The 24464-nt window shown below is 41.3% G+C and overlaps 2 protein-coding genes across 5 annotated transcripts in view; both read left to right on the top strand.

Annotated features, from left to right (window-relative positions):
* SOS2 (SOS Ras/Rho guanine nucleotide exchange factor 2) overlaps positions 1–21750 on the top strand; it is a 44244-nt gene extending 22494 nt beyond the window's left edge. The window contains exons 17-24 of the mRNA XM_081336075.1: positions 1146–1263; positions 2684–2856; positions 4396–4512; positions 5695–5956; positions 8746–8790; positions 12287–12396; positions 13243–18069; positions 21672–21750. Of these exons, the coding sequence (XP_081192201.1) occupies positions 1146–1263; positions 2684–2856; positions 4396–4512; positions 5695–5956; positions 8746–8790; positions 12287–12396; positions 13243–13743 (1326 nt within the window). The 3' untranslated portion in view covers positions 13744–18069; positions 21672–21750. The remainder of the gene's footprint in view (positions 1–1145; positions 1264–2683; positions 2857–4395; positions 4513–5694; positions 5957–8745; positions 8791–12286; positions 12397–13242; positions 18070–21671) is intronic.
* VCPKMT (valosin containing protein lysine methyltransferase) overlaps positions 19967–24464 on the top strand; it is a 43483-nt gene continuing 38985 nt past the window's right edge. For all 4 annotated transcript variants that reach the window (XM_081336090.1, XM_081336092.1, XM_081336089.1 and 1 more), the window contains exons 1-4: positions 19967–20372; positions 21672–21782; positions 22843–22915; positions 24141–24260. In XM_081336090.1, coding sequence (XP_081192216.1) covers positions 20092–20372; positions 21672–21782; positions 22843–22915; positions 24141–24260 — 585 coding nt within the window. In that variant the 5' untranslated portion in view covers positions 19967–20091. The remainder of the gene's footprint in view (positions 20373–21671; positions 21783–22842; positions 22916–24140; positions 24261–24464) is intronic.

The raw sequence follows: 24464 nt of genomic DNA, 5'->3' as shown, positions 1-24464 counted from the left end.
TTTTGGGTAAATTAGCAAGGAAAAATCAACGTCTGTTTTTAAATTCATTGGAGAGGAAGAAATTACTAGAGAATAAGCAAGCACACAATCTGGAATATACTTTGAAAGTATGTGTATTAGCATCAGCATGCTTGACATGCCCCTGGTTAGGCCATTTAGGGATACAAAAGGAAGCCTTTGGGATCAAATTGATTAGGATTATGCCCATTTCAGAAAGCAGTGCAAGCTGGGTCTGGGTGCTAATTAGCAATAGCACTTATATACCTCCTCACAATGCTTTACAGCCCTCTCTAAGCAGTTTACAGAGTCAACATATTGCCCCCACCCATCTGGGTCCACATTTTACCAACTTTAGAAGGATGGAAGGCTGAGTCAAGCTTGAGCTGGTCAGAATCAAACTCCTGGAGTGAGCAGTGAGTTAGCCTGCAGTACTGCATTCTAACCACTGTGCGCGCGCACGCGCACACACACACACACACACCTTAACTAATCAAGGCTGCAGAGCTGAGGTAACTTGCAGGTAGCACCTTTGCCTGCACACAAAGAAAAGCAGTTCAGGAAGAGACAGCTCATCCAAGCAATCTCCATCTGAAAGGGAGGAAATTCTGGGAAGGAGGGAAAGGAATAAGGAAATAGAAAAAAAAATACAAGCTATGCACAGACACTAGGTGAAATAATGCTTTCTTTTTTGTCAACTTTGCATCCTGCCTTTTGTACAGGAGTTCAACGCATATATCACATCACATAAATCATGACGAGATTTTTTGGGGGTGGGTTAAATAAGGTTTCCAATCTGTGGTAATGTAAAGTAAATCCTAGCTCAATATTCATTGTTCCATTTTATTCTGGATTTACCAATTATTGAATTATTTTGCATTATACTCAAAGAAAATGTTTTACTATTTTAGTCTACAGCCATTTATTTCTGTCCTTAGAACATGTATTTTAATAACAAAAAAAGAGAATATATAGCAACCAAGATGATTCTGTGTAAGGCAATTGGACAGCAAAGACCAGTATTAGCTGAGAAATGATATAGAACAGAGAGATGTTTTGAAGATTTCACAATTTCTGGTCAGCACTGAATATTACACAGATCAATCCTACAATATCAAAATGTGGATTTTTTTTCTATCCAATATCAGGCACTGCAAGAAAGAAAAAAGAAAATTTTAGACGAAGCAGTAGAATTAAGTCAAGATCATTTTAAGAAATACCTTGCTAAACTCAAATCAATCAATCCACCATGTGTGCCTTTCTTTGGTAAGTTACACAACAGAGATGGAAAAAATGGCTGTTTCTTATATTCTTGTTAATACATAAATGGTTAAGGAAATTATGACATTCTTTCTAGGGTGTTTTTGAGAGAGTCCTTTTCTGCTGAATATTTTTCTTTCCTTGATTATGAAAACCAAAAGGTGTTTAGATTTGAGATGATTGATGAAATGCCATTAGAGTAGGGTTCCAAAGAAGTACTGTGCTAACTAAATTTATTTAGTATACCATCAAATGCTGCCTATTTTTTGTACATTTCAGCCCACTTTGGGGGAGGGGATCTAAGGTCATAACATATTACTGGAAGGCATACTAGAAATTAGTAAGCTTATTAAACTGCCCTGAGTCCTTCGGGAAAGGGTGGTATATAAATTTAATAATAATAATTACTTAATGGTCCAAAATAGTTTAGTGATGTGGCTTCTTTGAGGTTTCACTGCGTTTTGTCAGGAAATTGAGTCATTCTTAAGTTAGGGTTGATCCAACAGAAGCTAGCCATTTTTTCATTTGCTGCTATTCGGAGTTGGACAGCATAACTTTCACTTCCCTCTCACCTTTCAGACATGTATCAAAAATTCACTCAGGCTTGGGAGAAGTGGGTAGGGTCTACAGGGGAGAAAAGGAATCTTGGTGTCTGTTTTAATGATGAACAGGCATGGGTACAACTGTATGTCTCACTGTGAAATGTACTATAAAATATGTTCATAACATGTTATTTTACATTCTTACTTGATAGGGGTTGCATGTGAGTTATGAGGAATCTTGCCCCCTATTTATGATTGATTTTGATAATTTATTACACAGCGCAACAACCCATAAAAGTAGGTTGAGTTATTACCTGGATGCAGAAATTTTTTAAAAAAATACTTCCCTAAAATACCCTCATTAAGTTCTCATAATCTGAAATGTCAGTTGCTTCTGCTAGACATTCTAAAGCTCTAAAATGATAATGCAATACTTCATGTGTAGTTACCATTTAAGGCTAATTTTTCTGAAGGAAGCATTTCTGTTATGGCAGGGGTGTCAAACTCAATTTCATTGAGGGCCGCATCAGCATTGCGGTTGCCCTCAAGGGGCCAGGTGGGTAGGGCCAGGGTGGGCGTGGCCTACTGGGTGGGCGTGGCCAGCTCTACATCGTTCGCATCAAGGGTGCCTATGGGGGCCTGGGCAGGGGTGGCACAGATCTGAGGGTCTCTGGCAGGAGGAGGGTCTCTGGGCCAGGGCCAAGGCAGTGGGGGCCGTTCCCTCCCTGTTTCCAGGATGGCTTCGCGGGCCACATGAAACCACTTAGCGGGCCGGATCTGGCCCCCGGGCCTTGTGTTTGACATGTCTGTGTTATGGTCATAAAGAAAAAAGAAAAAATGGATGCGAAGAAGCTAATAGCCTTTTGCCCTTTCCCTCTATTTAGGGATATACTTAACAAACATTCTAAAGACAGAAGAAGGGAATCCTGACTTCCTAAAAAGACGAGGGAAAGGACTGATCAACTTCAGTAAAAGGAGGAAGGTGGCTGAAATCACAGGAGAAATCCAACAGTATCAGAACCAGCCTTACTGTTTACGTGTTGAACCAGACATCCGGGTAATTGGACAGCACTGCAGAGAGAATTCCCTCTGGATCTGATAAGATGAGAGATAGTGTTTTGGTACTTTGGTACTAAGCCATCGGTGTAATGCAGCTGCAAAAAAGACAAATGTTATCCTGGGCTGCAATAATGGAGACAAAGTGGGCAGATCACTGGAAATTTACCACCCTGTTCTGCTCAGGTCACACTCAAGTTCTGAGCACCACATTTCATAACAGACAGCAGCAAATGGGAGCAAATCCAGGGGAAGGCTACCAGGAAATCAGGTTTTGTGAGGAACCATTAAATTATCTGGATATGTTTAGCTCTCAGAAAATAAACTGTACAGAGATATGTTAGCCCCTTCAAAACATCTGAAGGGTTGTCACACAGAAACAGAAGTAGACATATTTTCTATTGTCTAAAAGGCAGTACTAAAACCAATGTGTTAAAAGTATGAGGAAGCGGAATCAGGCTAGATTTCAGAAGAAATTTCCTGATGATAAGAGCTACCTGCCAATGGAATAAGCTGCCAATTAAAAAAGTGGGTTGTCTTTGCTAGAGGTCTTCAAAGGAGGTTGAAGAGTAATTTTTCAGAGGGTTTAAGTGGAGAGTTGTAGACCTTTCTAAAGTCCCTTCCAATTATGTCATTGTACATTAGTGTGTTCTACAACGCTGAGGATTAGATTTAGCAGTAAATCACTTAAAGCAGGGGTGTCAAACTGCCGGCGAAACCATGCCCACCCCATTGCCAGCAACGGGGGAAAAACTCCAATACGTCACATGACGTCACGAGTTTGACATGTCTGACTTAAGTGTCCAGATTCTTAAGATTTTCTTGATGAAAATAATAGCTTGTGAAAATAGGTGAGAGTACACTGCAGCCACCATTTGACTGAACTAGCCATTCATATTCTGGACAGGATTTTTGCTTTCAGTTTAATATGTATGGAAGTACAAGTACTCCTTGATTTACAACCATTTAACAGTAATTCAGAATTATGATGGTTTCAGAAAAAGTGATTTAGAACCTGTCATCACATGACTGTTGCGCTATCCCTGTGGTCACGTGATCACAGTTCAGGCATTTGGCCGCCTGCTTGTCTTTATGACAGGTTGCATAATCCTGCAGTCTTTGTGACTGTGATTTGCGACCTTCCCAGCTGTTTTTTGACAAGGTAAATTGGAGATGCTGGGTTTGCTTAATGGCCTTATGATTCGCTTAGTGACCACAGTAAAAACAGGTCTTGTCATGTATACTTGCTTAATGAATACGTTAGTGACCAAAATTCCGATCCCAATTGTTGTTGTAAGTTGAGGGCTTCCTGTAGAACCATTTGTTACCTACACTGTGTACACATGCAGTCCAATCCATAAATAATGCCAAGGTTGCTCAGGCTATCTGAGAAAGAAAAATATGATACAGTGTAGACTGATGGAGAGCCTGGGAACAAATGGGATTCCTAAAATCTTACTGGGGACGGGGGTTGCATACGCTGACACTGACTTCTTGTTACGATACAGTTGGCTGAAAAGTTACTTTTTTGTTTTTTCAGAGATTCTTTGAAAATTTGAACCCCATGGGAAATTACCCGGAAAAAGAATTCACAGACTATTTATTCAACAAATCTCAGGAGATTGAGCCCCGAAATTGCAAGCAGCCTTCTAGATATGTAAGTATTTAAAGAGTGTTCGGCTAGTCCTCAGTTAATGACAGCAATTGGGACTAGAATTTCTGCTACTAAGTGATGCAGATGTGATGCACAACATTACATGACTTCAACATTTAACAACAGCAATCCCAGTACTCTCCATCGCCATCATTATGCAATAATCAAGGGCCACTGAGCCCTAGGAAGCTCACAAGCAGGATGGCAGGCAGGGCAAGGTATGGTATGAGTGCAGCAGGGCAGGGATGGCTACTACCTGTTGGGGAAATGGCCCACGAGGCGCATCATGAACACAACAGGGCCAAGAATGGCTAATGCCAGGCAGGGGTGTGTGTGCACAAATGGCCCACAAGTGTGGCAGGGCTGGGGGCGGCTGTCGCTGGGCAAGCAACTTACTGGAGCGACTTGCAACCCTCCCTGCTGGCTTTCTCATTGACTTTGCTTTGGGATGGTTGCAAATAGTAAGCCTGCGACTACAGGGTACTGTTATATCAGTGGTTGCCAAGTGCCTTGATTGCAATCACGTAACTGTGGAGATTCTGTGAGGGCTGGAACTTTGAGAACATCATGAACTTTTTTTAGCACCGTTGTAACTTCAAACAGTCACTGAACAACTGGATGATAAGTGAAGACTACCTGTGTAGCAGTCCATTCAATAGTGTATATATTTGATTTGTAGAAAAAATAATGGTGTGCGCTGAGAGATGTGTGCCGTTTGGAGAGATAACTGCTCTTTTCTCAAACCTGCAAGGTTTCTATGAAAAAGTGTAATAATCTCAATGTACTAACACCACAAAATTACTTTGTAGTGTTAAATGGCACTTTTCAGTGGAGTGTTCTGAATTATTCCACATAATTAATGTTTACATTAATCTAAGCCCTCAAAAGATGTTTTGCTTTGTTTCCAACGGAGAATTCTATTTCAAAGCAAAATGAAGATTTTGCTTCCTTCTGTATCAGAGGAGATATCAAAGGCGTGCAGTCAATTGTAGTTTGAAGGGAGGTATTGTTGAAATTAGTATTTCATTCTAAAAGATGGCTTAGGAAGGGGAAAATTTTTTTCTTAGTTTAACATGATTAGTCTTTTTTGCACTGATTTATTTCCTTGTATTTCTAGACATAAAACAAAATAGCTCAAAGAAACAAAATAGGATAAAACTGGGGTTTTCCCCCCCTCTCTTTTAGCCTAGGAAAACAAGCTACTCTCTAAAATCTCCTGGAATAAGGCCAAATGCTGGCAGGCACAGCTCCACATCTGGCACATTGAGAGGCCATCCAACTCCTCTTGAAAAGGAGCCATATAAGATTAGTTTTAGTAGAATCACTGAAACTGAACAGGAGTCTGCAGCATCGGCACCAACCTCACCAAACATACCATCCACTCCTCCAGCGTCTGCCTCGTCAGAAGTCAGTGTATTCATAGACATTGATCTCAATAGCTCCTATGGTAAGTATTCTGAATGACCTTAGGTTCTTAAATTACAATAATAAAAGTAAAATTATTTCTGATATTTGCAGGTTTACTGCTCCTATCATATGAAGTTAAGTCTGGCTTAGAGGATGAGAGGTGGATGGGAATACTTCTTCTGAAAGATTCTAGTCACTGAGTTAATGCATTCCGAATGCAGCATTTTTGTCTTTTAACTTTTGAGATCTGGAACAAGATGTATTTCTTTTTATGCCATTTATAACTGAACTCAAGTGTTAGTGGCTCAATGGAGAGCAATGATTTAACCCCCAAATCTTTATGCTCACCATTCCTTTTCTATTCCTTAACCTTTTATTAAAAAGGTAAAGGTTCCCCCGCACATGCGTGCTAGTCATTTCCGACTCTAGGGGCCGGTGCTCATCTCCGTTTCAAAGCCGAAGAGCCAGCGCTTGTCCGAGGACGTCTCCGTGGTCATGTGGCCGGCATGACTAGACGCCAAAGGCGCACGGAACGCTGTTACCTTCCCACCGTAGTGGTCCCTATTTTTCTACTTGCATTTTTACGTGCTTTCGAACTGCTAGGTTGGCAGAAGCTGGGACGATTAACAGGTGCTCACTCTGTTACGCGGCACTCGGGATTCGACCCGCCAAACTGCCGACCTTCTGATCGACAAGCTCAGCGTCCTAACCCACTGAGCCACCTTTTATTAGGCCCATGCAAAACATTTAAACAAAGAGCCGTCTTTGAATCATTAAAGCCACTCCATGTTTTGCAAAGCTCATGTGCTGTTTCAGCCGGTCCCATCTGTCATGAATGAGCCTGCAGAGCCCTTTGCGTCTCTTTCTTCACATGCATGGAGATCCAGACATTTCTGCCATAGTCGCTTGAGACTTGCAAAACACTACAGGTAGTCCTTGGATTATGATGACAGTTGGGACCAGAAGTTCCATTTACAGTGTGGTTGTAAAACATGACATCATGTGGCTGCAGCACTTACTGATGGCAATCCTGGCACTCCCAGCTGCCATTGTTAAGCAAAGATCACGCTCATTAAGCAAACACCTGCTCACAACTTTCTGCTGACTTCCAACAAACAGAAGGGAAGCTGGCAGGAAATTGCAAGTCCCAAACAGCTCCCAAGCAGGCCGATGGGCAGGCAAGGGGGCTGCTGCCAGGTGGGGGAGGATGTGCAAGTGGCTAGCGCAAAGCAAATGTTGCAGAGTGACTTGTTGCCAGTGGCAGAAGGTGAGAGAAAGTGCACAAGTGGCTGGTGCAGCGTGAGATGGGACGGGTTGATCCTGCCAGGTGAGAAAGGATGCACAAAGGTGTATTAAGTGTCCAGCATGGCACAGTATGAGCACAGCAGCACTGAGGGTGGTTGCTATTGTGTGCTGGAGAGTGCACAGGTAGCTTTTGAGGTGTGGCGTGAGTGCTCTGGGGCCAGGGGTGGCTGTTTTTAGGGTTGTGAAGGGCTGTTGAGGTACAGTAGAGCTGGGAGTGGCTGCTGCTGTGTGGAGGAGGCTACCCAGGTAGACACTGAAGTACAAGCACGGAGGAGCTAGGGGTAGCTGCTGCTGGCTATGCGAGGGTGCACGAGGCTCTGTAGATGACCATTGAGGTGAGTGCAGCAGCACCAGGAGCATTGCCAGGTGAGAACAGGTGCATGGGTGGCCACGATGGGCAGAGGGTTACTATAGGTACCATAACCAGATTCCTTGGAGGAAAAAATCACCAAAGAGCAAGTGACTTAACCAAAGCAATTTGCAACCTTACCTGCTGGCTTTTCCATTGACTTTATTTGTGAGAAGTAAATGGTGATCATGTGCACGGGACTCTGCAACTATTATAAACGTTGGGTACCCTGGATTGCAATCACATGACCAAATGGATACTGAGAGAGCCAGAACTTTGAGGGCCTTTTTTAAGTACCACTCTTTCAGCATTGTCATAACTCGCTAAAAGAGTGATCGTTAACCAAGGACTACCTTAATGTAGAGCAGGGATGTCAGCCAGATGCGTCATGATGAAATCGCGCCCACCCCATTGCCAGCAGTGGGGAAAAAGTTGCGATACGTTGTGACATGTCATGTGACGTTGTGAGTTTGACACCCCTGATGTAGAGAAATGCTTTCCATAACCCTATGTCTTTTATGCTGCTTCAAAGAGCTCAGAGCAGAATGCTTGTGGTTTAATTGACGATAGGCAGCTGTTCCTCTTTTTTAAATAATGAAATATTTTATTTCCCACAGTGTTTCATTTCTGACTTCCTAAATTCATTCTACTTTCCCCTAAAAGCCTTAAAACCCCTCTTGAAGACCCCGGTGCCTGAGTCAAAGATCGGTTTATTATCCTGGCTGGTATGGGAAGAATTAAGTTTGAAAGAGTTAGACTCTCTTGAGGAGAGAAAGCAAACCTGCATCAATCAAGGGCTGGACAGATCCCACATCACAGAGGTGGCCCGATTTTGCCACTAATCAAATAGATGGTCATGTGTGCCAAACGGTGCACAGGGCACAAACTGTGTCAACAGCAAAAAGAAAACAGTATCTGAGGATAACTTATCAGAATCAGGATCAGAAAAAGGCAATGCAATGAGAACATTGTGGGGCACATTTGATGATTGCAAATAGGGAAAGGCTGCAAAAAGACCAAGATAGTCCTCATGCTCTTTTGTCAACTTCAGGTGAAAAAAGTTGTGTCACTTACAATTAATGATACACTTTTCCGCTTAGATGTATTTTCAATTCTAAACAATACTTTGGCAGGGAAAAATTCTTGATTGTGTCCTTTCTGCCTTCTCTCCACAGGTAGCAACAACAGCATATTTGCTCCTGTCCTTTTGCCACAGTCAAGTAAGTACTCTGGTTGTTCCTTACAATTCCATTGTCTCTTCGTATATGTATGCAAAAGAGCAGCAAGAGTCACTCTAACCCTAAAGTTGTATGATCTTTGGCCCTATCTAAAACAGACAGGGGGAATAACCAGTGATCCAGTTAACTTTTTGAGGTGGTGATTTTCAGATTCTTCTGGGGAGGTTGGGGCTTTGGGAGCAGTTTTGAGGGAAAATATGAGCGCCTTAAAGCTTCGTGAGACTTCAGAAAATGCCAAACCTCCTAAAAAATAGAGCAATTTCTTCCTGTTTTTGAGGGTTACTGTGCACAATGATTTATTGATAACATTTATATTTGGCCAGTTTGGTGTAGTGATTAAGGTGCTGGCCTTGAAATGAGGAGAGTAAGTTCTAGGCCTCCCTCCATAAAATCCAGCTGGATGACTGTGAACCAGTCACTCACTCTCAGCCCAATCCACTGAGACAGACATGTCAAACACAAGGCCCGGGGGCCGGATCCGGCCCACGAAGTGGTTTCATGCGGCCCGCGAAGCCATCCTGGAAACAGTGAGGGAACGGCCCCTGCTGCCTTGGCCCTGGCCCAGAGACCCTCCTTCTGCCAGAGACCCTCAGATCTGTCCCACTCCTGCCCAGGCCCCCATAGGCACCCTTGATGCAAACGATGTAGAGCTGGCCATGCCCACCCAGTAGGCTATACGCACTCTAGGCACGCCCACCCAGTAGGCCACACGCACTCTAGCCACGCCCAGCCAGTAGGCCACGCCCACCCTAGCCACACCCACCCGCCCCCCTGAGGGCAACCACAATGCTGATGCGGCCCTCAATGAAATCGAGTTTGACACCCCTGAGAGGATTGTTGTGGGGAAAAGAGGAGACAGGACTATTAAGTATGTTCGCTGTGTTGAATTGATGTGTGTGTGTGTGTGATAATAATGATAATAATAAGGCCACCCGACTCAAACAATATGACTCCAGATGGTGTATAAAGTCATTAAGCAGAAATAAAAAGCAGCACTAAAACAAAACAATTAAATGGCTATCGGAACTAAAATGCATTGTATTCTACCAGGACTTTGCTCATTCTGATCCAGAGCCTGTGGTAACACCCAGCTCTTAACTGCCTTTCTAAAGGCTTGCAGGCTTGTGGCCAAAAGCCAGTTGGATACTCAAAATCTTTGCAGTTGTTTCTTTGATCACGCTACTGTAAACCTCCAAAATACTAAAAAAAAGAAAAAACCCCAAAATGCCAGCTCCATTCACTATAGTAAACTGCCCATAGATTTTCTCATCCTGTCCTAAAGACAGAAGCTATTAAAAAATAGGTAGAGAAAGCAAAATGTAAACAAGTACAGTCATGGCCGAAATTGTTGGCACCCCAGAAATTTTTCCAGAAAATCAAGTATTTCGCACAGAAAAGTATTGCAGGAACACATGTTTTGCTATACACAGGTTTATTCCCTTTGTGTGTATTGGAACACAACAAAAAAAGGGAGGAAAAAAAGCAAATTGGACATAATGTCAAACAAAACTCCAAAAACGGGCTGGACAAAATTATTGGCACCCTTTCAAAATTGTGGATAAACAAGATTGTTTCAAGCATGTGATGCTCCTTGAAACTCACCTGGGGCAAGTAACAGGTGTGGGCAATATAAAAATCACACCTGAAAGCAGATAAAAAGGAGAGAAGTTCACTTAGTCTTTGCATTGTGTGTCTGTGTGTGCCACACTAAGCATGGACAACAGAAAGAGGAGAAGAGAACTGTCTGAGGACTTGAGAACCAAAATTGTGGACAAATACCAACAATCTCAAGGTTACAAGTCCATCTCCAGAGATCTAGATTTGCCTTTGTCCACAGTGCGCAACATTATCAAGAAGTTTGCAACCCATGGCACTGTAGCTAATCTACCTGGTCATGGACGGAAGAGAAAAAATGATGAAAGGTTGCAACGCAGGATAGTCCGGATGGAGCCCCAAACAAGTTCCAAAGGAATGCAAGCTGTCCTGCAGGCTCAGGGAGCATCAGTGTCAGCGTGAACTATCCGTCAACATTTAAATGAAATGAAATGGTATGGCAGGAGACCCAGGAGGACCCCACTGCTGACACAGAGACATAAAAAAGCAAGATTACAGTTTGCCAAAATGTAGTTGAGTAAGCCAAAATCCTTCTGGGAAAACATCTTGTGGACAGATGAGACTAAGATAGAGCTTTTTGGTAAAGCACATCATTCTACTGTTTACCGAAAATGAAATGAGGCCTACAAAGAAAAGAACACAGTACCTACAGTGAAATATGGTGGAGGTTCAATGATGTTTTGGGGTTGTTTTGCTGCCTCTGGCACTGGGTGCCTTGAATGTGTGCAAGCCATCATGAAATCTGAGGATTACCAAAGGATTTTGGGTCGCACTGTAGAGCCCAGTGTCAGAAAGGTGGGTTTGCGTCCGAGATCTTGGGTCTTCCAGCAGGACAATGACCCCAAACATACGTCAAAAAGCACCCAGAAACGGATGGCAAGAAAGCGCTGGAGAGTTCTGAAGTGGCCAGCAATGAGTCCAGATCTGAATCCCATTGAACACCTGTGGAGAGACCTTAAAATTGCTGTTGGGAAAAGGCGCCCTTCCAATAAGAGAGACCTGGAGCAGTTTGCAAAGGAAGAGTGGTCCAAAATTCTGGGTGAGAGGTGTAAGAAGCTTATTGACAGTTATAGGAAGCGACTGATTTCAGTTATTTTTTCCAAAGGGTGTGCAACCAAATATTAAGTTAAGGGTGCCAATAATTTTGTCCAGCCCATTTTTGGAGTTTTGTTTGACATTATGTCCAATTTGCTTTTTTTCCTCCCTTTTTTGTTGTGTTCCAATACACACAAAGGGAATAAACCTGTGTATAGCAAAACATGTGTTCCTGCAATACTTTTCTGTGAGAAATACTTGATTTTCTGGAAAAATTTCTGGGGTGCCAACAATTTCGGCCATGACTGTATATACAGGTAATCTTCAACTTACAACCATTTATTTAGTGACTGTTTGAAGTTACAACAGCACTCAGAAAAGCAACTTTACCACTATTCCTCACACTTACAATGTCATAGCATTCCCACAATCATGTGATCAAAATTTGGGAGCTCGGTAACCAGGAATGTATTTATGACAGCTGAGCCTCCTGGAGTCACACGATCACACTTGGCAACCCTGCCAGATAGCTTCCAACAAGCAAAGTCAATGGCGGAAGCCAGATTCGCTTAATGACCCCATGATTCACTTAACTGCAGTGATTTGCTTAATCGTGGCAAAAACTATTGTAAACTTTGGGTATGATTCACTTGGCAATCGCCTTGTTTAGAATTGAAGCTCTGGTATCAGTTGTAGTTGTAACTCAAGGACTATTTGTATCAAAAATACAAAAATAATTACTAGGGCAATTTATACATTTAAGAAATAAGGTTTCAAAAGATTAAGCAAGCAATCAGACACGCTTAATTCTGTCTGCTTTTTTCTTCAGAATCATTCTTTAGTTCATGTGGAAGTTTGCATAAATTAAGTGAAGAACCCCTGGTTCCTCCTCCTCTGCCTCCTCGCAAGAAGTTTGATCAGGAGCTTTCAAACTCAAAGGTAATCTTCTATTTAAAAGAATCTTCTTTAAGTGTACAGTATCAGAAGGTCGGCAGTTTGGCGGATTGAATCCCGAGTGCCGCGTAACAGAGTGAGCACCTGTTACTCGTCCCAGCTTCTGCCAACCTAGCAGTTTGAAAGCACGTAAAAATGCAAGTAGAAAAATAGGGACCACTCCGGTGGGAAGGTAACAGCGTTCCGTGCGCCTTTGGCGTCTAGTCATGCCAGCCACATGACCACGGAGACATCCTCAGACAAGCGCTGGCTCTTCGGCTTTGAAACGGAGATGAGCACCGGCCCCTAGAGTTGGAAACGACTAGCACGCACGTGCGGGGGAACCTTTACCTTTACCTTTTTATTTGTAGATTATGAGCAAAGCAGAGATCTTGTAGCTTTATGTGATTTGATTTCTTACTGCTCAGTCTCTCTTCTTTATTTTCTTCTGTGTTTGTGCATCTGCCTGTGCATCCTCTCAAACCATCACATACTCACTTGCTTGTTAATCAGCTCATGTGCCAGTTTTATATCTGCTACATTAACTGTCTCAAATGTGGCTTGTTGGTATTACCAGGCATTTTGAAATACCTGTCTTTAGAGCGGAATTCCATTCATTTTGGTGGAATTTTAAACCATTAACTTTAAATCAAACTGTTTTAATGTCTGAGGAGTTGACATTCAAGTTCAGGAATGATGAAAAAGAGGAATGCAATGTTGTATTTTGAGAATATCAGTGTTCTGATTCAGGAAGGAAATTTGAAGATGGAGACATATGAAGGTTAATGCAAGTTCTTGCTCAAAACAATTTATGTTGGGAACAGTTTAGATGATTCTGCTTGTGTGTTTCAGGGTGGTTCCAGATCTGATGATGATCCTCCTGCTGTCCCCCCGAGACAGCCTCCTCCTCCAAAGATACAACCACGAGTCCCAGCTTACACTGGTTTGTTTGATCAGCCACTGCAAAGCCCTCCACCACCTCCACCAAGAGACCCTCTGCCTGACACTCCTCCTCCGGTACCCCTTCGCCCTCCAGAGCACTTTGTGAACTGCTCATTCAATCTTCAGCCACCACCTGTGGGACACTTTCACAGAGAGCCCGACTGGCTCCGGGAAGTTAGCACATGCCCAAACTCCCCCAACACTCCTCCTGGCACCCCATCACCTCGAATATTGCGTCGCTGGTGCGTGCTCAGCCCAAATCTTAATAGCCTTACAGCACCTCCAGTCCCACCTCGCCAGAATTCCAGTCCTCAGCTACCAAAACTGCCACCAAAGACTTACAAGAGGGAACTTTCTCACCCTCCTTTGCACAGACACTCCTTGCTAGAAAATGCAGAAGCTCCTCAATGACCTTCATTATGGTAGTCATTGACACTGGAATAGCAGCTCCTAACTTTACATTTTCTTCTTAATTTATTCCAATGACACCGTGTATTTGAGCCCTTTGTCAGCAAACACATGCACCAGAGTCCTGCTGATCAAGACTCATCCTCAAGCATTGGAACAACAGCCTTCAGACTCACTCTAGCCTATTTACTCACACCATCAGTCTTCTCCTCAGGGGATCAGTAACACTGCCTTCTCCTCTTCAGTGCTGTGACAAAGAATACCATATTTTGCACTGTAAATGATACACTACATTAATTTTAAACTGACATCAGTTCATTGCACTGAGCCAAAACAAAAGTGGTTGCTGGTGGATTTTTTATTTCCAAACTGGAGCACGAGCAACCTTTTCTCTCCATATATGTATGTGTGTGTGTGTGTGTGTGTGTGTGTGTGTTTGTGTGTGTGTATTTTTAAAGGTGCAATTAATTGGAGAACCTTCTCCAAATTGGTATCTTAAAGCTATATCCCAGCAATCCCAACCAATATGGCCTTCTAGAAAGCATCAGGTAAGATGCATTGAGAAGTGCTCATGAAGAGTTCTCACCCAAGGCGAGTTTACCTGGGAGAACTTTCAAGTGGATGTGCCCAATTGATGCCATAATTGATGGACTTCCCACCAAACATGAAGACCTATGTCACGTTTCTAATTTTGTTTTTATAAACCTCTTCGGATAATTGCTTTTCAGGAAAAAAATTAAAATCAAGAGGTTTGTGCTAGACCATTATATTACTGCTGTTTTCAAATGTTAGATGACATCGTGTCTTAATTTTTGTAGTGTTGCTGCTGAAATTGGGAAAAGATAAGTGACTAAACCAAGACAGTGCACTACAATTGGTCTGATTAAGTGAGAAGCAGAAAGGAATCTGCTTCACCCACCTGTTCAAGGAGAATTTAGCTTGTGTGCCCTATTCAGTTGTGCCTTCATTGTTTAGACAAGCGGAGGTGTCTTAAGCTAAAAAGTTGCCTGCTATTTCAACAAACAAAGCTATTGCACCATATTATGTACAGTTGTTTATAATGTATAATTTACAAAGTAATAGCCTGTATACATTTCTGTGATCTGAGGCCTCTTCTGCAATCTGTTCTTTCTGTGCATTATACTATTGTAAGCATTTTCCTACATATTAGTGATTATCATTACCCTTTTATCCTCAGATTAGAGCTTCACTGTCATCATGGGGTCCCTTCTGGAAATGTAGCATTTTAAACCAGCAGATATTGAAGAATGCTATTTGGACACTTTGAAACTTAAATAAGACCTTCCTCTGGCTAGTTGAATTCTGTTCTTTTCCATTCAAACTGGCATATTAAATGAGTCTGGTTCAAGGATTTTAAAAAATCTGGAGAGGGTCTGGTAGCACCTTTTTCAATTAACGTAAAAAAAAAAGCAAAAGCTTTCATGAGCCACAACTCACTTTATCAGATATGTAGAGTGGCTAGACCTTGCCCATTTTAATGTGGGTGGACTTCAACTCCCAGAATCCCTAGTCAACATGCTGGGTCAGCCAGTATACACAACCATGGCTAAGATAGAGAAACAGTGGGATAGACTGATGGAGGATTTAAATAGGGATGATGGGAAAGGAGGGGACAACAGGTTGGCTATGTAGATACAGGTTACATGTGAAACAGATTAGCAGTATCTTATCAATTAACAAAGGGACGCCATGGCTCTGTGGGTTAGGACACTGAGCTTGTCGATCAGAAGGTCGGCAGTTTGGCGGGTCGAATCCCGAGTGCCGCATAACAGAGTGAGCGCCTGTTACTTGTCCCAGCTTCTGCCAACCTAGCAGTTCGAAAGCACGTAAAAATGCAAGTAGAAAAATAGGGACCACTACGGTGGCCACATGACCACGGAGACATCCTCAGACAAGCGCTGGCTCTTCGGCTTTGAAACGGAGATGAGCACCGGCCCCTAGAGTTGGAAACGACTAGCAAGCATGCGCGGGGGAACCTTTACCTTTACCTTTTTATCAATTAACAATTATTGTGTTAAAACCCCTTTGTTTTGTTGATATCTTGAGCTTGCCTGAAATCTTTTGACATACAGGTAAGACAGATGGACTAATGACCACAATTGTGACTGCAACATATGTTGTAAGTTATTGAAATCATAGGTCTAGGGGTGGTGCAGTGGTTGTAAGTGCAAGTGCAGTTCGCAAGTCCCTTTTTTCCAAGGTCATTGTAACTTTTGAACAATTGTAAAACAAACGTATCGTAAGCCAAGGACTACCTGTGTGCACATTCAGCAATCTCTTGCTCAATGGTGGCTTTAAAACGGGTTGATACAGGTGCTACCAGGCTTCCTCGGGGTTTTTTGTGACGAGGCTCTTTCACAATGCTCAAGTACTGTAGAATCCAAAAGCCTTCTCTTGACTGGTCTGTGGCTTTTTCCTGTTCTTTGTATCAGAGTTCTTAGCCAGACTAATAAATCACCTGGTCTTAATTTTTAAGAAAGTCTGCTCAAGTCATATTATTCTTGCAAAGATTGTCATGTTAAGAAAAACAAATGAAACTCCTTAGGATGTTTGGATCAGAAATGGCTCTAGGCAATTTAGGGCTGAAGGCAGAAAATCCAACATGGTGCACTCCTCCTTTCCACTACTACAGAGATTAAACAGGTTGATTATTTGCCCAATAATTTTCATGTCACCTGCTTGTGGTAAACTATTTTACCCTATCTGATATTTAGGCCTAAAATTCAAAGGGGGTGGTGGTGGTGGTTCAGAAAACAATTAAAACAGTCATTCCTAAAATTCCAAGGAAAGGAAGTTACAAGAAAATGTTATGTTACTATTTTGGGAGAAGCAATTCTGACTAGGGCTGTGTAAAATAGGACGTGCTCATCCTAAACCAAGACTTTTCAGATTAGAAACAATGCCATTTTGAAATTAGAAGATTTCCAGAGCATTCTGGAAAGTATCTATTTCTGTTTCAAAATGGCAAGTTTCAAGCTCAGATGTGTTTTCAGTTCAAAACAGTCTACATATGATTAGTTATAAATTTGTGTAAATATAGAGAGGAAATGACATGTCACAAAATTACACCAAATGATATATTTAGACTAATGCTAGAGAAAAAACAAGGAAACTCTCTGAGTTTTGGAAATTGAAAGATTTCACTAAAACGTATCTGTACTCTTGCTATGGATGTCTATGGAGATTCTCAATCATCCAGGTCATGGTTGTCTCAAAGGTGTTTTTCAAAAGGCATCTCCCCCTTGAAAACATGTCGCTTCTCATCCAAGAACTGATGAAGCTTCTTGGATGAAAAGTGAAATGTTTTCAAGGAAAAAACCAAGGAGGTCCAGTTGCCTTTTGAAATGCACCTTTGGGACATCTTACGGATAATTTTTACCAGGTATTGCATCAGATACAAACCAGTTTCCCTAACCACAAAGAACTAAAAGGGCTCCAATGTACTACTCCTTACCAGTTGTTACTTATGCTCTATTATTGGTGCATGTAGCCATTAGAAATTTGCAAGTCTTATTTTAATATTTATTATGCCCTTAGAGCCAGAAAACATCAAATATGCATAGCTTGCAAGTTAAAACTAATGTTAGAGCAACAGATAGGAGAGGGAAGAATGTATTTGGTAGTAAAAAAAATTACACCATATTATGGCATGTTTTATTCTGAGTTAAGATGTCATATGCACCTATTTTGTTATACAATTAACAATTCTGACTCATTATATGTGAATCCATTCAACAGTGGCTTATTCAAGAAACTGTTGCTAAACGATATATGGTCTGTTGTAACATCTGAATCCATCCAACATATCTGAAGACAGGTCCTGTGAAATGAGTCCCGTTTGCACATAAGAGGTTGATATTCACATGAATAATTAATAAAAGGTTTTTGTATGTTCACAGTTTCAAATATTAAAACAAAGTCTTGATAACTCATGGAAACTCAGTTTTACTTCCTGCATCAGAAAGGTAAACATAGCTTCTGATAATCATTAGATAATACCCAATAACCTACATCAGAACTTACCACAGGGCGCTACAGTTTCAGGGAAGTTTGCCCCAGTGAGGCCAGGAATGGATCAGAAAGGCTTTCTAAATACACAAAATTTGTGGTATCGGTTCTCAAGATAATGTTACACTCACCTAACATGCTTTCTGAAGATGAGTGTAAATCTAATGGGTGCATTTGCATAATATAGTAATCTGGGTTTGTGATAACCTTATCCAATTTCTTTGACTTAGCATAACCTGCTTGGACAGCATCAGACTGTGCAGTATGCAAACCCAAGAAATGCAATCATTCAGTAACCAGGTAAAGCCTACAGTATTATATTTATGCAGCCAGAATGGGTCTGATTGCTGTGTGAAACTAACAAAATAGCTTCTTCTCTTATTATGTAATATGAGGAATAGAATACTTTATACATAGGTAATTTTATTCTGAGCTACACTGTTTCCATCTATGATCACGTTTCTCTTAATAGGAGGCAGCAAATATAAACATACTAAACTAGATATTCAGAATAACAAGACTGTGATTGATATGGGCGATGGGTGGTTTTGCATGATCTTGGTGTCCCATCCTATCCCATTCTTGGGATTCAAATATGTGAACAACCGGTTCTCTGTGTGGATGCCACTTCCAGAAGTCTGTTCTGGGGCTGGGCAACAAAAAATTAGCTACCGGTTCTGCCGAAGTGGTGCGAACTGGCTGAATCTCACCCCTCCAGCCTGATCAGACTCATCAGATCACTGTCCGCTGATCAGGAGGCAATAGTGAGAACACTTTACATAGATTGATTCAGAATCAGGGAGTCAGGGATGTATTTTATCAACTATTTTGTTCAATCTGTACGCTGAAGTGATTCATGTGAAAATTAGATCTGGAACTGCCTGATGTTAGCCAGAAGATTGGGGAAAGAACCACAAATAATTTGAGGTATGCAGGTGATATATAAACACTATTGGCTGAAAATAAGGAAGACTTGGAAAAAATGATCTGGAAAATCAAGGACAAAAGTGAAAAAGTAGGATTGAGTCTTAATATCAGGAAAACAAAAATAATGACAACAGGTGCAGGTGGACACGAGATGTTTAAAATCAACAAGGAGGAATTTGAATTAATTCAAGAATTTATCTTCCTTGGATGCAAAATTGTTATAATGGCAGCTCTACTCCTGAAATCAAATGCAGGTTAATCTTAGGCCACACTGCAGTGATTAACATGAATAAGATCTGGAAAAGCAGAGATATTGATATAAATACAAAAAGGCTAGTAGTTGGAGTGATAGTTTCCCCTATAATGATGTATAAGAGTTGGACACTTAGAACGGCTGATTGAAGGCTTGGCAACTTTGAATTGTGCTGGTGTAAATTATTGCGTACACCATGAACAGCTAGAATAACTAACAGGTGTTAAATTGTATAAAACCAGACACAATACTAGCTAAAATCATAAGACCATGTCTGATTTACTTTGGCCATGCCATGTGTGCAAATTTATTGTAGAAGGCAATGATGCTAGGAATGGTTAGTGAAACTAGAAGAACATAACTGGCTTTATAACACAAAGTTGAACCTCCAACAACTGAAAGGAGCTATGCTTGACAGGATAGCATGGACAGCTTTTGCATATAAAGTCGCCAAGAGTCGGACATATCTAAGTGGTTAAACCAACCAAAACCAATCTGTGTTTGTTCAATTTCAAATAACTGCCTATCCTTTGGGCAACCCACAATAAATCAATTGAAACCAAGTACAACATTATGGATTAGTCATTCTTTCTCAGCCCAAGCTACTTCATGGGATGGTTGTTGTGGGGAAAAAATAGGAAGAAATATATAGAAATAGATATATGGTAAGTGTGGCATCAGCTGAGAAAAAATATATATGTCAAAACAACCAACAAACACAAAACTAGGTTTTCAAGGCCAGCAGGATCAGGGCCATCCTAATCTCCGAGGGCAGAGACTAGGGCTCTCATATACACATATTCCCACTTACATAAAGCAGCTATTTTGCTTTTTGTGCAACTGCACTCATTCATGGCTACACTTACTACTGCAACTGCACTCATTCATGGCTACACTTACTACTGCAATTGCTAGTGCTGCTGCTGCTATTCTCACGTGTTTGTCTATCCTTATTCCGAGACACGCCTTTCGCGTATGAATTCACGGAGTAAGGAAACTTAGCAGTCTCCGCGCTGATCCCTCGAAGTGCTGCGGGACAGTTGCGGGCAGAAAAGAGCCGCCGCTGGGTTCCCCTTCCTCCCTCCCAGTTAGAGGGCGCCGCCGGAAAAAAAGGCCTGGCCGGCCTTGCCCGCTCTTCCTTCATGTCGTCGCCGCCGCAACCGGCGGTCTTCTTCGAGCGGGAGCTGCCCCGGCGGGACGGCTCCGGGATCCTCCGGCTGACGCAGCGTTCGGCCGGCGGGACGGGCTCGGTGGTGTGGGACGCCGCGCTGGTGCTGGCCCGCTTCCTGGAGAAGAGCGCGGCGCAAACAGGGCAAGGCTCAGAGCGGCGCGGCTGGAGCCCGGGGGCTCTTCTCCGCCACAAGGCCGTGCTCGAATTGGGCGCCGGCACCGGCCTCGTGGGCCTCGTGGCCGCCGGCCTCGGGTACGGGAGCGAGGGCAGGCGGGTGGGAGTGGGGGGGGTGATCCTAGGCTGCCGGCCTTCCCTGGGCGTCGCTGCGCCGCGTTTGGCCTTCTGCCCTGCGCTGGATGTTCTGTTGTGCCCTGGCGGGAAAAAGGGCAACACCAACGGGGCGCAAATTTTTTTATCTGTGGGGCTTTTGTGCGGCAAGCAGCTCTTCCAGCCACCCCGGGCTTCTTCTGATGGAAGCAGAAAGGGCATGATGCCTGCCTCAAGAGCCCTGCAGGCGCTGCTACCATCTAAAAGCCTTCCTTGTCAGTGATTATTACCAAGAAAGTTTTGGTTTAACCCTTTGGGAATGGATGGATGGATTGTTCACATTTCTGAACCTCCCATCTACCTCAGAGAGGGACTCTACACAAGTAAGGGACTACTTTCACAATGTAAAAAAAAGACCTTTTTTCACCGTGGCTATTGAATAAATTCAACTTGCATAGGCTCACATTAAGCCATAAATAACTGCTTACAATTTGTAATGGTTGTATTCGGAAAGTTAAGCAACAAGCAAGCCACAATATGCTTTAGCACGTCAAGTGAACAGTTAATCGCACACACAACACTGATGATGCGAAATTCCCTCTGTATGTTTGCCATTGGAAGATGAGAGAGAGAAAAAAAGATTATTTTCCTTCTAGGACTGTAATAAAGAAGTTATTGCAGTTATTTGAAAGTAAATTAGGCTGTATTTCACTTCTAATATTTTCCAGCTTAACTATCTAGTACAATTGCCAGGAGAACTGGCTCTGCGTTGCCTTAATACATTATTTGACAGGAATTTGCTGTACATGATTTGCTTTGACAGTTCAAACTTCTTAAAAATTGACATTGTGGAAGGGAGCCATGTTTGTCTACTGTGGCAAACCATCAGAAGGGATTCTGATAGCACCTTTTCCTACTAACACATTAAGAGGCAAATCATTTTATCAGATACACACAAATCTAAATCTCATATTGGTGTAGGCCAGCGTTTCTTAACCTTGACAGCTTGAAGATGTGTGGAGTTCAGTTCCCAGAATTCCCCAGTAAGCATAGACAATTTGAGAAACCCTGATCCAGCCACTTTGTGCATCAGATGAAGTGGGCTTTAGCTCACAAATTTTATGCCTTTCAATCAAATCTGTTTAATCAGATAAAAGGTGCTACCATCCTTCAAAGAACTTGAGTGATGGGTTTTATGCTTTCACGCTGTGTTCTGTCTTGTATTGCTTGAATAACATTGGGGACCAGGAATACTAACATGTTTTCCTTCCACCTTTTTTGTAGAGCAAATGTTACTGTTACTGATTTGGAAGAAGTTCAGGATTTATTAAAAGTGAACATTGAGAATAATCAACATCTGGTATCAGGTTCCATTCAAGCCAAGGTACTGAAATGGTTTGTATTATTTTTTTATTTTATTTACTTTAAGAAATTGAGAATCAATTTTGGTTAATCAGACAGTTATGACATCAGCCTTAATAGAGTCTAGTTTTATTTTATTTATTTAATCATATTTTTAAACCATCCATTTCCCTCACAGAGGGAAGATGACAAGATTAACAAGAAAGATGAAATATTTTTAGCCTACCTCAGTCTATAATAAAAGGATCTTGATAAATTATTGGAGTGAATTTATATATATATATATATATATATATATATATATATATATATATATATATATATATATATATATATATATATATATATATATATATATATATATGTAAATGGATACATCATGGCTAAAATTCAGGATCTACGTAATGAATCAAATGTTATTTCCATATTTTTTATTAGATTGATTAGATTCATATGGCCATCCATCTCATATAAAGCAACTCTGGGAGACTAATACAATACAAACACTAGAGTTGGGTGGCCAATAAGTTTAAATTATTAATAATAACAAGAACAATATTAATAGAATAACTAAATACTATAGTACACATCGGAAAACAAAAAAATGATCAATATTGTTCATTACGTTAATCTGTCTTCATGGTTTTAGGCTGGGTTACTTATTGTATTTCCCCAGTGGTGTCCTGTTAGATTTGGTAGGAAAAGCCTATTTCAGGTGCCACCTGTAAGAGATGCCATCCAGCAAGACCCAAGAAAAGAGCCTTTTCAGACATGGCATCCAGCCCTCTGCAACATCATCCCTTCAGAGTAATGATGCCCTGAACGTGCTGGTCTTTTGCAAGACATTACAAACTTGGTTTTGCCCTCAGGCCTGGGGTCACAATAGTGTGGGTAAGCTTGTTTCTGGGTGATAGTTCTCTTAAATATAGGATGTTATAAGTGTTCTCTGCTGCTATCTTTTTTATATTGTTTGTAATTGTGGTTATTTTTACTAACTGTTAACCCCCAGAGACATGCATGTGAGATAGACAGCCATATAAACCACTTAAAGAAGTAATCCATAAGTCTTTACTCCTTGTATTCACATATTTAGGGGGGAGGATGTAACAGACTTTCTTCCTGCACCTGATTTTATATTGATGGCAGACTGCATCTATTATGAAGAGGTAAACTGCATTCCATTAATATCAGTGGGCTAAGAATAGAAATGAAGGCAGGCAAAGAATCTCTAGTCTTGTAATTGGGATTAAACTTGTGACATCCTTTGAACTGATTTTGATGCTGCAAGATCAGGGTAGATATTCCATAGTAAAATGATAATCAGGCTATTTTTTCTTTGTACAGTAGGATGACCTCATGAATCCCTTAGAGATTTTGACCAGCGAACTGAACACTTGAGTCTTAAGTTTTGCTATAAGATTTCTGAATGATTTTGAGGAACCCACTTTGCCCAAATTCTTTAAAATTGTATTTATTATGTTTCTAAAAATAACACTACCCTTCCTTCAAAGAACTAAGGTTCTTCATGCTTCTTTGTAATTTCTGTGAGGTATATGTAGGCAAAATGACAGTGACTAGCCCAATGAGCTTCATAACTAAGATTTTGAATTCAGATCCTCCAGTTCTGATCAGATGCTATACATTTAGGACTACAACTCCCACAAACCTCACTCAGCTTGACAAATTATTGATGATTTTGAAAGTTGGGACACAGGCAATTGGGAGTTTTTTCACAGAATGCCGTTCAAATATTTTGGATCGTTATTCTTTTTTTTAACCTTACTGGTGATAAAGCAACTTGTGTTCAGCCAACTGTGTCCATTTGGGGCAGCTTGCATTATTAGAAAATATTTTGTCCTGGGAAATCCTTGGGTAAGTTTCCTTCTCAGGATTCTTCAAACTCTTCAGAAATATTCATCACCTATTTCATTCTGCGAATAAGATGGAGTGATGACTGTGCAACCAGCCCCTAATAGTAGAAAAATGGTGGTTGTGTCCTGTTTCCTAAATTCCTTCATTACTTCTTTTAGCCATTAGTATAAAATAACAATACAGTTTCATTTTGTATTAACTGAGCTGAGGTTTCTTAGAATTTTTAGGAGCTATTTCCAAATAGCTATAAAATTGTAGCCTTTCAGTACCTCATGACTATCCTAGGTCTACATTCTGATCTTTTCTCTGAACTGCTTCTACTTGCACTTACTACTACTATCTGCCTGGTAATTATCCCAAATAACTGAAAGTTTGAGAGGCCATCAAAAGGACACCATGGTATTTGCTAATACAGCGATCCAGTTGCTTGTATTCAGTCTTTTGAAGTACAAATTAGACTGAGCCATATATAAAGAGTGGGTGGAGACTAAATGTCAAATATTTAACTTTTATGGATAGTCACTGGAACCATTGGTTAAAACTCTGAGGGACTTGGCTGGCTTGGATACTTTCATCCTTTGCTGTTATGAAGAAAGGACTGTGGGACAAAACCCAGAAGTAGAGAAAAGGTACTTTGAGGTAGGTCATATTAGAGCTTTTCTTGCTTTGGAGGAATAAAATTTGTCTTGGGGGTTTCAAGAGTAGAAAGACAGATTTTCAAAACCAGGATTCTAAAATACTGAGTAATGATTTCATGCTTTCTATTATTTCCTAAAACAGTCATAAGTAGCACAAATAGCATATTGAGAATATTGTGGTATTTAAGAACTTATTCTGGTATAA

Source organism: Vipera berus (assembly GCF_964194415.1).
Source record: "Vipera berus genome assembly, chromosome: 1".
NCBI classification, from domain to species: domain Eukaryota; kingdom Metazoa; phylum Chordata; class Lepidosauria; order Squamata; family Viperidae; genus Vipera; species Vipera berus.
Note: the sequence above shows the minus strand (reverse complement) of the source record. Positions and strands in the feature narration are given on the sequence as shown.